The 13,983-nt window shown below is 39.3% G+C and overlaps 3 protein-coding genes across 17 annotated transcripts in view; 2 read left to right on the forward strand and 1 right to left on the reverse strand.

Annotated features, from left to right (window-relative positions):
• arhgap32b (Rho GTPase activating protein 32b) overlaps positions 1-4,341 on the forward strand; it is a 94,901-nt gene extending 90,560 nt beyond the window's left edge. For all 12 annotated transcript variants that reach the window (XM_047805306.1, XM_047805307.1, XM_047805309.1 and 9 more), the window contains one exon: positions 5-4,341. In XM_047805306.1, the coding sequence (XP_047661262.1) occupies positions 5-2,209 (2,205 nt within the window). In that variant the 3' untranslated portion in view covers positions 2,210-4,341. The remainder of the gene's footprint in view (positions 1-4) is intronic.
• A 528-nt stretch (positions 4,342-4,869) lies between these two features.
• On the reverse strand, positions 4,870-6,600 carry anapc13 (anaphase promoting complex subunit 13). Of its 2 annotated transcripts, XR_007138908.1 has the most exons (4): positions 6,586-6,600; positions 6,386-6,504; positions 6,197-6,303; positions 4,870-5,668 (listed from the first exon to the last, which is right to left on the reverse strand). XR_007138908.1 is itself a non-coding variant. In XM_027134196.2 (3 exons), the coding sequence occupies exons 2-3, from the start codon at positions 6,293-6,295 to the stop codon at positions 5,543-5,545; spliced, it is 225 nt and encodes a 74-aa protein (XP_026989997.1). In that variant the 5' UTR covers positions 6,296-6,303; positions 6,386-6,522; the 3' UTR covers positions 5,432-5,542. The 2 variants fall into 2 exon arrangements, 1 of the variants encoding a protein (XP_026989997.1); XM_027134196.2 differs by lacking the exon at positions 6,586-6,600 and having other exon boundaries at positions 5,432-5,668; positions 6,386-6,522.
• A 203-nt stretch (positions 6,601-6,803) lies between these two features.
• sc5d (sterol-C5-desaturase) lies at positions 6,804-13,322 on the forward strand. Of its 3 annotated transcripts, none has more exons than XM_027134194.2 (5): positions 6,804-6,959; positions 7,364-7,593; positions 9,003-9,135; positions 10,703-10,803; positions 10,891-13,322. In XM_027134194.2, the coding sequence occupies exons 2-5, from the start codon at positions 7,384-7,386 to the stop codon at positions 11,296-11,298; spliced, it is 852 nt and encodes a 283-aa protein (XP_026989995.1). In that variant the 5' UTR covers positions 6,804-6,959; positions 7,364-7,383; the 3' UTR covers positions 11,299-13,322. The 3 variants fall into 3 exon arrangements, with proteins under 3 accessions (XP_026989995.1, XP_026989996.1, XP_047661273.1); XM_027134195.2 differs by lacking the exon at positions 6,804-6,959 and adding an exon at positions 6,968-7,117; XM_047805317.1 differs by lacking the exon at positions 6,804-6,959 and adding an exon at positions 7,083-7,107.
• The last annotated feature ends 661 nt before the right edge of the window (positions 13,323-13,983 follow it).

Genomic DNA, 13,983 nt, shown 5'->3' on the forward strand with positions numbered 1-13,983 from the left:
TTAGGTTCAGAGTCCTGAAAGTGTTTTGCCAGCACCAACCACAAAATCCCAGGAACAGCCAGTAGCTGTTCTTCAGCCTCAGCGTCAGATTCAGGCACAGTCGCAACCTCAACAGCTTCACTCTCAGTGTCAGCCTCAAACACTTTCCAAAAATCAGCCTAATACTAGAGTTGCTCCTACAACAGCAACATCTCCAGAGCAGTCTGGAGAGAGGCCTTGGGAATCTATGAAGCCTGTAAATTCTCGAATGGAAAATATTAGCCATCATCAAATTCATGGGACCACACCAGCGCCGCCACCGCCGCCTGTTCGTTCAATTGAAAGTAAACTAGCAGCAGCCGCTCTGTGTAAAACGGAAGCTGCCAGTGCAGCCCCCTATCATTCTGTGGTGGGAGAGGCATCTATGCCGACATCATTAGACGACACACTCCCTCAGCCTCAAACATTACAACGCAAGTCTTCCGTTCATCTGTCATCTTATGTTTATCACGCTAAAGGAGAGACGGGCCTAATAGAGCCAACTGGAGAGACCTATTACCATCAAAGACCAGCCCCTGCAGGACCATCGTCCATGGGTTGTCATTACCGGCCTGACAGCGTGCCCCCTCATCTATCATATGTATCAAAGTCAGAACCCCAGATTCCTTACAGAGCCCATGGCGATGGTCGCTACAATACAATTGGTCCAAGGTCCTTACACCAGTCAATGAAATCTCGTGAAGCAATGAGGGGTGAATATATTTCCCAAGGATCACTTCACCGCAGCCATGGTTACAGCTCAGTGGATGGACATGCTGCATATCCAACAATCCGCAGGGTTCACTCTCTACATGTTCCGCCCACCTCCATTCGGTCAGCACCAGTAACCAGAACAGAGGTTCCTCCAGATGACGATCTCTATTACTATCAGCGCCCAGTCTACCACTGCAAGTCTTACCAACAGCCATCACAAGCGGAATATCATGTGACACAACTGCAACCTTATTTTGAGAATGGAAGAGTCCAGTACCGCTACAGCCCTTACTCTGGCAATCACCCTCTTGATGTTCCCTACTATGATGTGGATCCTTACGGCACTGTTCGTTTACGACATTTTCACTCATTCAGTACTCGTGATGCTGGTCCGCACCTCAGCAGGTCAGGGGCCAAATCAGGTGGCTGTCACTACATGTCACGACATGCCATTCCTGTGAAAGAGCATACATTTGTAAGTAGGGACCTGCCCCCCTACCATGGCCCAAAAGGAGCTGTTTACTATGCATGGGATCCAGAGGAAGCAGAAAGGCTACGGATGCATTCTATACGCAGGGAAAGTCGGACCAGGCAAAAGATGAAAGTTCCCATAATGTCGCAGTATGACAATGTGGGGCCCTATGTGCCAGGGGATATTGGGGGATTAGAAGTGCTACATCTGCGCAGCAAGTCAGACCCTGGTAAAGCTGTGTTGGTCACTGCAGAAGGAAAAGATGGGAGATGCAGTGTAACACCTGGACCTCAGCACATCTCCAGACACCTGATTTCAGACCCAGACGTCCTGATGTATATGGAAACCGAGAAACACTGCCAGGGAAATGGAATGGGAGATAGAGTGGCTGCACCCAAACAAAGTAGCTCCAGGACCTATCAATCCACCCATTCACATCTGTCACAACTTCCCCCACGGAGCTTGCCACATCTATCAGAAGGTAGCCATGTTGAGTCCAAGTGTGAACCAGGAGACAATCAGATGAGTAAACCCTGGCAAGAGCACCCAGACAGCAAAAGCTATCATGCTCGCTATGAGCGCCCAGATCCCGAGAGACACGTAGGAAGGGTCAAAAGCACCAGCAACAGTGAAGATGACCAGAAGCCAGCCCCTATAAAGCCTGTTCCTCCTCCCAAGCCAGAGAGATCTCATAGTGTTCGAGAACGGCATCACTACAACCAACCTAATCCTTCTCATACCCAGGAATCCTTTTCTCACCAATCGCATGGGCAGAGACAAAGTACTGTTACTCAACAATCTCAATATGATAATCTGGCCGATTATCATCCGGTACCTCATTCACAAACCCCATTGCCAAGCCGCAGTGGTTTGAGCTTGTACAATACCCCTGGGTTCACAGCTTCACACAATAATCGCGCATACTCCACTGCCTTGGGACAGGGTGCTTTTATCCGAGCTGAGCTTGCCATGCAGAGGCCTGAAGCAGAGATTAATGCAGAGTAAAAAGGATGTGTAAAAACAGACTAATATGTTGGGATTTAAGATATTGACAACAGTTTTAAAAAGTTCAGCAGCCTCTGCAGGACAGTGGACTGTTATGACTGTATCCATTTAATTTCTTCACATTTTGTAATGTGTAAAATGACTTTTTTTAAGGAACTGAATGTACCACGATTTCTTCAGTAAAGTAAAAAGCCACATTGAGACATAAGAAACGTGGAGGTCATACTGTAGATACTGTATGTGATTGACAAATGGTACAATTACCTGAACCAGAAAAGTAATGTATATTGGAAAAAATACTACTGGTTATAAGGGAATTTTTTTATGTTCTGTTTTGTTATTATTCTGGGCTTGGGTCTGATTTTGGGATAAAGGTTTGCATTTTAGAAATGCATGTAGTCTATCTCTTACAGAACAGTTCTGTGTACCTTGATATTTCTTGTGTACTTTAAATGTTACAGTAATGGTGGAGGAGAACATCTGTGTTAACATCATAATCTCCCACTGCTCTGTGTACACAACTAGGCTTGTTATGTAACTTCTCGTACTTCTCTGCCTTTGGTTTTGGAGACCGAAAATGTGCAATCTCATCATTTGTTCTCCAACTGTGCCATATAATATTACTGTTATACTATATAAGTATTTTTGCTATAAATTCAATTAAACAGATTAGATTTTAATGGTAAGGATACTGTGTGAAGGACCAAATGATGAATGAGGTAGTTGAGGAAGCATTCCTGCAGTTGCCTGATTAAAGAATAGGTTGAGTGCCAGTAGGTCGACCGGTGAGCCTTGTCTTATTCCCCCCTTCAGAAACAAAAGGCAAGCAAAAACATGTTCCTGACTGTAGGTCTATGAAGGGTTTCAGTCATCCAGGTTAATGAACGTGTACTGGTAAAGACATTGAGGAAGATCTAGTATGATCTTGTAGACATTTCCTCACTGATCTTCAGCGCTTCATCTGCTGAGCAACTAAAAATTCCCCAGTTTTTAAACCTCTGATGATCACACAACATCGGCAGGTCTAGAGGTGTAAATTGGTGTGAGCCAGCAGTTGATCACAAGTCTCGGATGATGAGTGCAGTTTTGCCATAGAATTTATTTTTGACCCCTTGGCACAGCAGCACAGGAGACGTATTTGGAATATATGATAAAGGAGCAGTCACTCCAAATGCAAATAAAAAAGAACAGTTCATAAACAGAGAAAGAATACAAGACGTGAATGAGTTAATCAGTCTTTTGAGCCCATAGACACCAAGTGGACGTGACTGGAGGAAAAAATAGGGGCGCTGCTTATTATTAATTAGAGGTTAGTCTGGAGCTTCATTGCTGCACATATATCGGGGAGAATTAAGTAAATTAATTTTCTTGCTAGCAGTGTTGATGCCTTTGTAAGAGGAATGTCTTCAAAATCATACTACAAGCTTAGTTGCCTTTCCTAACTTGACTTAGATATAGGCTTATAGTTACAGAGGCTAGCAGTTGAAAACCGAAATGTAACAGTTACTTAGACACATTTTCAAACCAGCACCTTGATAAAATATTTTCTCAAATTGCATTTCATCTTTTAAGGCAAAATTTTCCATTGGGACCCTTTGCTAAAATGGGCTGCTCATTTATTTTACTTGTATCAATTGTGCTTTACATGTATTTCATAGCACATGTTCTGTGTGAGATAAGAAATTTCTCATTTCTCAAAGGTAATATAAATCTTATACACATAAAGAAAATAGAAAATGGGGTTGTGTTGGACACACCAGATGCATGTTTCTATTTTGTTTAAATGTTGTAAAGGTACAAATTCATTTTTGCATAACGTTGTGTTTTAATCTTCGGTTCACTTTAATGGGGTTGGGATGAACACTACAAGCGACCTTTTACACGACATGTTTGATTATAAGTGGTATTGCCCTGCCTCTTGTGTCACACTTTCGTCAGGTCTCACCAATAGTCTTAAGTGTTTTTTTTTGTTTATTTGTTTGTTTTTCCCATTATGGTCCACTTGTATGATTGAAATTAAACTGCCTTGTTTTTTCTTGTTTATTTTTTTTTTTGTTTGTTTTTTTAGACTGTGAAAATGATGATTGGGTGACTAGAAAAATGCTAAATAAAAACATATGTATAGCATTCTTTATGAGACTAATTTGAAATTTATGTTTAGTTTGCTGCAATAATGAGAGCCTTAACCTTGGCTGATAGGATTAGGATTAGGACTAGTTCCTAAACCTTGAGCTAAAATGTCAGAGCCTCATTCAGCAAGATAGTATGTCATTTAGATGTTGGCTGGTAAGTGATATTGTGACACTGTACAGCTCAAATTAGAGTCATTTCTGTAGAACATTATGTTGGAAAAAGTTAGAATTCTCCATATCCTTGATTTGAGCAGCATTGTGCCATCTTAGCAATCACAAATAAATCATATGGCATACACGGTATAGGGGTTTTAACCTCCTTTTCATTTTTTAAAAAAAATCATATTTACACAGCAGCAGTAGGTTTACATTTATGCTTTCAAGCACATTTAACAGTCTGGCTTTACACAAGCTTTTATTGAGTTTAACTGTCCAACAAATGTTTGAAACTTTAAATCATCCACAGGAAAGAAGAAAGTTGTGAGCTCTGCTCAACTCAAATGGACAGAGTTAGCAGACCAGATTAAATAAGGTATAACTTCAATATTTTTATTTTATTTTACACAATATCTTAAACAGTGATGTGTTGCTCTGTGTCTCACCATTTAAAGAAAAATAATTGTGGAAAGTTGATCATTTTCCTATAACACCACATCCTGAAGAATTGTATTCCTCATATACCCACTAACTTGTTTAATTATTTTTCATTACTTTATTCTTACATTTAATGGTGTGAAGCACCCAAAAATAACAACAGTTAATTCTCAGTGTTGCTTAGGTTTATAGCATTTGTAAACAGACATGCATAGGCTGGCCAAAGCCTGCAAAATCATTAATACCTTTCCTGAATTCATTTTACAGCTGGAGCTCAGAACACTGGGGCTGTATTCTGATAAAGTTGAGGTGTAAAGTTTAGCAGTTTGAATGAATAGTTCTTTTGTTTATGGGAATAACTGTGGTCTTCCAAACATGATACCATCGAGATAATACTATAATTTAAGCTAATTGTAATGTACAGGATCCTTCAGAAAACTGAAACGCAAGACCTTTCCATTTCAGAATTTATGTAAAAACATTTCTTAGCCATAGATATGTTGGCATTTACATCTAAGTTTTATTTGAAAAACAGCAAATGAACAAACAGCCAGACACACGATATAATTTGCATTCAACCTAATCAAATAAAATTACATCTAACCATTTATGTCCCAGTACTTGGAGTATTTTCATGCAAACTTTGCAACGCCAAGTCAGACCACTTCATTTCTTGCTCTTTGATGGACTCCGTGGATCCTCCATTATCCTGTTCTGCTTCTGGAAGTTCACTCTAAGGAATAATGAAAACAGAAACTCACAAGTCACTATTATAATAGTTCTTAATGATCACTCATCTCTTACACCGTATATGGCCAAAGGTTTGTACATACCTGATCATAACAACCAGAAATGTTCTTCCTGAATAACATGACTAAAAGATTTGTGCTCCTTCATCCATAAAGCATTATAATGCAGGAGCATTGTCATGATGAGCCATGTTTGGGCTTCTTAACTTACAGTGAAGGGAATTAAAGCCAACTTTATGGAGGCTGACATGAGTGTAATTGTCTATAAACATTTAGCTATAGAGTAGATTTTAAAAGGTCTAATGAATTCTGTTGTTAAAAAAAAAAGGTTTAAAAAGTTGTAGAACGACAATAGAACTCTTCATAGTTAATAATGAGGTGGATTGTGTGTTGGATTAAGAGGTGGGTTATAAAGTGGACTATGTGAAGTGGGGTCAGAGAAATGTATTTGACTGCTTTAACGTTCAGAAAGACATCATCCTGTAACAGATCGTGAGTGTTGTGAAGTTTACCAGAGGAATCGTTACATCTTCATAAGGTAGCCGGTCTTCCCTCCAGGCATCATCGGTCAGATCCAACACTCTCCCGTCCCTCTGAACCTCACTATCCATCGGCCAAACTGTGAGAAAACCGCCACAGAAAAACGCTTTAAATAACACCATCAACATTACTGTACAGGTTTCACTATAAACATCCATCACCTTTTAATCACGCAAAAAACCTCCGTCTTGTCTCGCCAAAGCGAAATCCACCCAGCAAGCGTTATTTGCCCACCCGTATTCCGGAATCCTGCGCTAGGATTGGCTACTCACGTTTAGACCTGTAGGAAATGTGAATGTATTAGCCAATCACAGCACAGAGAGGCGGGGTTTGTATTTTACAGAGGGGTAAAAATAGTTACAGATTGTCAGGTCGCTTTTTTATGACGTTTTTCCGCCTCTTGTTCCTTTATTTTCGTTTGACCGTTCACTTCATTATTATTATTATCATTTATTATTATTATTATTATTGTTGTTGTTACAGCGCATATTATGCTAAATAAATTCTTGGATCAAAGCTAGTTTTCAGAATTCCATAACAATGTTTCTTTAAATGTTTCCTAAAGATCCGTGACCCCATGAGCAGATCGCGTCTTTGGCCAATCAAATCTATGAAAGGTGGTTAGATCATGCGGAAGTGCAGCGCTATTGGCTGCCTCTGTGTGCTGCAGCGAATCAGACCTGTGTACAGAGACCATCAGTGACTGATCTCTGATCTCTGATCTGATCTGAACAGGTAGGACAACTGATTACTCCTCTGCTTAGTTCATTACACTCAGATTACATTTATTCAGATTTTGATGTTAATATGACTTTGGCATAAATATAGATCTATAGATATTTATATAATATATGTAGATAATTTTCTGCAAGGCAAAGTCCAGGTATATATCAGTGAGTTATCTTTTCTATAATAACAACTAACTCACAGAGACTTATCTATGTTATTTGTTGATATTGTAAAGTTATATATTTAGCATTGTCTAAGAAAGGTTTCTTGTGGTATAAGATGAATAAAAGACATCTGGTTGTGCTGTTACAGGAGAATAATGAACTTCAGGGTGATAACAGTAACTTGCTTTATTTCAGGCTGTACTACACCATAAATGTTTTTTCTTACAAAGTTCTTTTGTCCTATAGTTCATGTCACAGGATCAAGCATGGACCTGGTACTGAACTTGGCCGACTCTCATTTCTTCACTCCGTATGTGTACCCGACCTCCTGGCCTGAAGATGAGCCTCTGCGACAGATCATTGGGCTGCTGGTGGTCACCAACCTCGGCGCTGCGATTTTGTACCTCGGCCTGGGAACTTTAAGCTACTACTTCATATTTGACCACAATTTCATGAAACACCCTCAGTTTTTAGAGGTCACGGCATTTTTCTTTTAGATTTCTAGATCATAATAACATATGAGCTTATTAAGCTGATGTCTAGCATTAATTAATTATCACTAAACATCGTCACAAAAGAGTATTGAAGAAATCCCGATGTAGATTTTTATTTAGATCCTTAATGAGCAAGGATGTAAATAGTGACCGTGATGAGGAAAAACTCCTGCAGACAACATTATGGGTAGAAACTGAGACGGAAACCTGTCCTTTTCTGGGTGACACCAGATTGTTGGATTATAGATCATTGTCTACTATGAGTCAGAGTGTGTGTTATGTGTGTTGACAGGATGCTTAGTACAAGCATCATGTTCTTTATGAGTGGTAGCTTAATGGTTAAAGCATTGGACTACTGATTGGAGGGTTGTACTTTCAAATCCCAGGACCATCAATCTGTACCTCTGGTCTCCTGAGCGAGACTCTTAACCGCTTAGTTAAAAAAAAAAAGAAGAGCTAAAATGTAAGTCGCTCCACATACATAAAGGCATCAGCCAAATGCTGTTAATGTAAGTGAGTATTGTAGAAGTTCTAAAGTACAAATCTATAGGGAAATATACCATGTTATAGAGTTTTTGGAGGAGTGTAAATATTTAGAGTGTCCAGGTAGGCCCAGTCACAGCAGCAAAAAAAAGTCAAAGATAGTATCAGGATGCATCAGGCAGGTCCTTTGGGTGAGAGGAGCCACATTGGCAGGATCTGGTGCTACATCACATTCGTTTCTGTTTGTTGCTTATGTTTCTGATTTTGTCCTAGCTTTGTTTTGAAGCAGAATGGTCAATAGCCACAATTTTACCAAACTACTGATTCGATTCTTAAAGCATTTCCCTACCTGAGATTAATCAATATTCAAAACTGAATCTCAGAGCACGTCTGTTTCATTCTGAAATACTTTAAGCACGAATGTCTATTGTCATCAGGCCACGCAGCAGAGATATAATCTGTAGGTCTAAGACTTGCTCTCCAGTTCCTGTCTTTTCAAAACCTTGCATAGTATTAAAAATAAACAGTATCTTCCCTATAGGAATGTGTTGCTGATTTTTATGGCAAAGTTCTTGAGTATTTTGACAGTGAGAAATCTCTGATGTTACCTAAGACTAGGCTTAACATATCAGCACTTCTTCTAGCACCTCTCCATCAGGACTGGTATGTTGGGTCAGGGGTTTTAGAACCAGGATTTACACTGTGATTATAAATGTTCCCCAAAAATCCTGCTGGGCTTTATTTGAGAATGAATTGAGCCACTAACCAAATATATAGTAAGAGGTGGTCAGGTGGCCTTGGACTACAGTCAGTAAATAAAACCTTACAAAATTCCGATCTCTGTGACTATGTTTATTTCCATATACACAGTGAAACTGGTACTGATTTTTGTCCCATGTACCCAACAGAACCAGGTGAGACGCGAAATAAAGTATGCTATGACATCTTTGCCTTGGATCAGCATTCCTACAGTCGCACTGTTTTTTGCTGAAGTACGAGGCTACAGCAAGCTTTATGACGATGTTAGTGAATCTCCACTAGGTAAGTCTCTCTCTCACTCTCTCTCTCTCACACACATACACCCACTCACACTATAACTTACTCACACTAACTCTCACACATTCTCTCCCTCCCTCTCACACACACTCACACACTCAATCACCCACTCACTCACTCTCTCATTCTCTCTCTCTCTCTCTCACACACACTCACACACACACTCTCTCACACACACTCACACACACACACTCACACACACACTCACTCACACACACACACACTCACTCACACACTCACTCACACACACACACACTCACTCACTCACTCACTCACCCACCCACTCACTCACCCACCCACTCACTCACTCACCCACTCACTCACCCACTCACTCACTCACTCACTCACTCACTCACTCACTCACTCACTCACCCACTCACCCACTCACTCACTCACTCACTCACTCACACACACACACACACACACACACACACACACACACACACACACACACACACACACACACACACACACACACTCACTCACTCACTCACTCTCTCTCTCTTTCTCTCTCCTAACTGCATCTTTTATTTTACAACATTTTAAGTGACAGTTTCCTTTTAAAGTTAGGGTAAGTTTAATAATGATGTTGATAGAAGGTCTTCAGAAGGCTAGTAAAACACATTTATGTGTGTGTGTTGGTTTGTGTGTATTCTATTTGTACTGATATAATCCTGACTCTGCACTTTGTGCATCATCTCTGTGCCAAGACCGATAGCCAGTGTGAGATAACTCAAGTACCTCTGAGTCTTTGCTTTCTAAGCATTTAAACCAAATACTGTGAGATGTAACCAGTAGCGACATTTTCTCTTTGTATATCTATTACTTCTTCTTCTTCTTCTTCTTCTTCTTCTTCTTCTTCTTCTTCTTCTTCTTCTTCTTCTTCTTCTTCTTCTTCTTCTTCTTCTTCTTCTTACACATTACTGGAATGAATTGGGGCTAAATGATTCATTTTATTTTAGGTTTACAAATGAATTTAAAACGTTAACCCCACCCCCATATGTTATTTAAACCCACAGACATGCTACAGATGATACTGATTGTTCAGTGAACACTTTGTATATCTGGATTATGCTTTATCCCTAAAGTATGCAGAGCTAATCTAAGCATACATAACAACACATGTTATATTTCTTGGCATAGCAGGATCTTTATGGACAGAGGGTTTATACAGGTTTATAAGAAAAATATATAAATAAAAAAAAATAAAATGTCTGGTGCAGAACCAATTTTTTTAATAGCCGTGAAGTTAATGTAGATGATGTAGATTTTTTTCACAAAAATTGTACACAATACATGGACAAAAATTAATGTTTTTTGACGAATATTAAATGATGGGACTAAAAACAAAGTAGGATGTGCTGTTAATTCAAGATGAAATAATCAGTTAAAATCCCTGCCTTACTCTGGGCTGCATCACATCACCCTGTGATTGATTAACAGCACAGAATTTCATTCAGCAAGTATTTTTAATAATCCTACTTTAATTGTTAAATGCATTACTCTGTTTATTATTTTTTCAGTAGCTCATTTTCACTTTCCTGTTCTTCAGGTTGGACAGGACTGATCTTTAGCATGGTCTCCTTCCTCTTTTTTACCGATATGTGCATCTACTGGATTCACAGATTCCTGCATCACAAACTGATCTATAAGGTAATTGTCAGATGTATATATTCTGTAATTGACTCAGATATCAAAATTTCTAACAATTTCATTTCAACTCCTCTAAACTGGTTACAGAATTTCCATAAACCTCACCACATCTGGAAAGTCCCGACTCCGTTCGCCAGCCACGCTTTCCACCCTGTAGACGGCTTTCTTCAGGGTCTGCCCTACCACATCTACCCTTTCCTCTTTCCCCTGCACAAGGTACTCTATCTGGGTCTCTATGTGTTTGTTAATGTATGGACCGTCTCAATTCACGATGGTGACTACCGGGTCCCACGGGTGATGGAGAAATTCATCAACGGAGCTGCACATCACACAGATCACCACCTGTTCTTCGACTATAACTACGGTCAGTATTTCACGCTGTGGGATCGCCTCGGAGGATCGTACAAGCATCCGTCAGCTCTGATGGGGAAAGGGCCGCTTGACTGCATCAAGAAGAGTTCATTAGCGGGGCATGCTAACGGAAAAGAAGAGTAACTCGCCACTGTTTACTGTTTAAGGCATGTCTTCTTCGTCAAAGAAATGTGCTGTTAATCTTGAGCAGGGATTCTCAAACATTTTGCAAAAACAAAAATCAGTTCAAACTATCAGAACATATTTGTATTGAAATGTCATTAGGTTTTATTACAGTCCTTCATTGCTGTTTCTACAGATGCTTATCTTTATAAAACCATACACTTCTAGGAACCCAAGGATGTATGCTATTCATTTTTTAGAAAGCTAATCTTCACAGACCTTTTTTGGGGATCCAGTTTTAAGAACCAAGGCTCCATATAAATCCCCGAGCTTGAACACTAGAATGCCTTTCATCAGCCTTTCGTTAATCTTTACTTTTTAATATTGACAAACATAGGACACCAAGCATCACCAAATAATATATTTCTTACTGTTGTCCTTCTCACATGCAAATAATATTTATTGTGTGCTGCCTAAAAATAGTCTTTACATTTACAATGGAGTTATGAAGATGCCTTAACAGTTAAGACACATTTCTTACAAACCATATGTTTAGAATAATTCATAACAATGTAGAGATAAAATAAATCCTTTGTCTCCACACCATTTGTATATACTCTATATGGCCAAAAGTATGCGGACACCTGTCCATCACACACACACACACACACGTTTCTTCCTCAAACAGTCGCTAAGATGACTTTGTGTACTGTAGCATTACAGGTTCCCCAAAACTGTCCCAGCAGTACCGTGCCATGAAGACATGGTTTGCCAAGGTTAGTGTAGAAGAGCTTGAATGTCCTGCACAACTCCACTGAACATGTTTGGGATGAACTGGAAGTTCATTCTGCAGAATCGAGTGCAAAGTAAAATTGTCACTAATTTTAATATTCACTTGCTGTTAAAGGTTGAGTGGTGGTGTGTTAATAGGAAGAAATTAGGCTGAGTTTTAGAGAAGTGTAAATGAAATGTGGAAAAGGGGAATGTTAAATTCAATTATACATATAATATGAGTGAAGAAAAGCTGAAATGCCGAAGAGTTTGTTCATGGTGGGGTGTGATGTTGGGCAACAATGTTCTCTTCCGTTACATGACGTGTTACTACGGCCCAGTGCACGCGTAGTCTTTTGTTATACACTGCCTCGGCTGAGCCTCGGAGGAGAATTGTTTAAATTTGACATTTTTGCCTGAATTATATATTTCAGTATCACTTTCTGACAGGTGACCGTTCTGATGTTTGAGTATTTCAACATATTCAGCTACATTTCTTACTTTATTGTGCATGTGGATTCCACATGAATGTTTTTATCCTGTACAACATGCAGCCTGCAGCTGAACAACCTCCTTGTTTTGATTGAGATCAAGTTCAAATGTGTGTGAATGACTGAGAGTATGATTTAAAAATATATATATATTTCCAATATAAAGCTTATTTTCATGGATACTATTGCTCTTGGTGTCATTACTAATTACTATAGTATTGCTATAATATTTCTTTACAGAACTACCTGTAAAGGAGTCTCTGTGTTTTATTTTTCTTCTTTTTTTTCATTATTTTTTTTTTTATTTGAAATTGTTATTATAATGAACCTAAAAACACCTTTAAACAACACGAACAGCACCTTTATAATTAATTAATTAATTAATTAAAATGTCCTAATTAAATGAAAATAACTAACTAAACAAATGGTCAATACTATTCCTAGATTTCTGGCATTCTAAATCAGTGTTTGTTCTTCCATAAAATGAGCAGTAGAGGGCGCTGTGGAATCAAGTATTTATTCCAGCTGTCTGATTCTAGCAGCACGTTTTTCAAACCCACATCTTTTTCTTTCACAGAGACCTTTCAGTTTTGAATGCGTGTATGTTTGCTCTTGTTAATCGACCTCAAAATAACATGTTCAACATGTCTATTCCCTCCTGCTGCTTCTGATTTAAGCAGCCTTTTTGGGTACCTTGTTAATTATAGAGCTTTGCTGAAAATTACATTCATTTTTAAATATTGTACATATGTGCCTTAAGAGATAAATAAAGGCATAATCAGATGAGCTGTGTTTTTAATTGTTCGAATAAAACCAGCAAGATAACAGCTGCGACAATCACCATAAGCCAAATGAAAACATCCAGGCCGCTTAATTTGTATCTATGGCAACAGGTCTCGACTCTGAACACTTCCACAAAGGCTTAGGCTGAGCACATTTACATAGAAACAGCAGACTGGAGCAACACCACTCTCCTGGGGGATGCATGTACAGTTTGACAGGCACTTGAGTTTTGTGATGCAATTTGCACAAGTCCATCACTTGTTCAAGAACGACCTTATGGACGTTTTACCATCGTGCCACGCGGACACCTGAGTTTGAGTCGTGAGCATGAACAGATGTGCACAGTCTAGATGAAAGTTTCACTTTGGCTGTAGCTGAGACAGAAAAGGCTGTCCAGCAGTCCTCGGTCTCATCACATCACATCGCCAGCTGACGTGATTAGAACATGCATCAAGGGTCCTTCTCTGTTCTGGAAAAACTTTCCCTGTCTGTCTCAACAGCTGAGTCACTGGCTGTCTCCAAATGAAGACTGAAGACCTGCCTCTTCACTGGACAAAGGAAAATTCACACCTGAAGTACAAGCATCATGTTTATATTGAAATATTTGTGATGTGCTTATAGATGATGGAGCTCATTTGTAATGTGTGATTTCGTTATGAGT

Source organism: Tachysurus fulvidraco, chromosome 21, assembly GCF_022655615.1.
Source record: "Tachysurus fulvidraco isolate hzauxx_2018 chromosome 21, HZAU_PFXX_2.0, whole genome shotgun sequence".
Lineage (NCBI taxonomy): Eukaryota > Metazoa > Chordata > Actinopteri > Siluriformes > Bagridae > Tachysurus > Tachysurus fulvidraco.

Bases quoted from the DNA above. Each gene is read 5' to 3' on its own strand.
- sc5d (XM_027134194.2), top strand. From the start codon at position 7,384: ATGGACCTGGTACTGAACTTGGCCGACTCTCATTTCTTCACTCCGTAT. The intron at 7,594-9,002 runs GTCACGGCATTT...TGTACCCAACAG, and splicing joins AACACCCTCAGTTTTTAGAG to AACCAGGTGAGACGCGAAAT. The intron at 9,136-10,702 runs GTAAGTCTCTCT...CCTGTTCTTCAG, and splicing joins TGTTAGTGAATCTCCACTAG to GTTGGACAGGACTGATCTTT.
- anapc13 (XM_027134196.2), bottom strand. From the start codon at position 6,295: ATGGATAGTGAGGTTCAGAGGGACGGGAGAGTGTTGGATCTGACCGAT. The intron at 5,669-6,196 runs GTAAACTTCACA...ATTATTCCTTAG, and splicing joins AAGATGTAACGATTCCTCTG to AGTGAACTTCCAGAAGCAGA.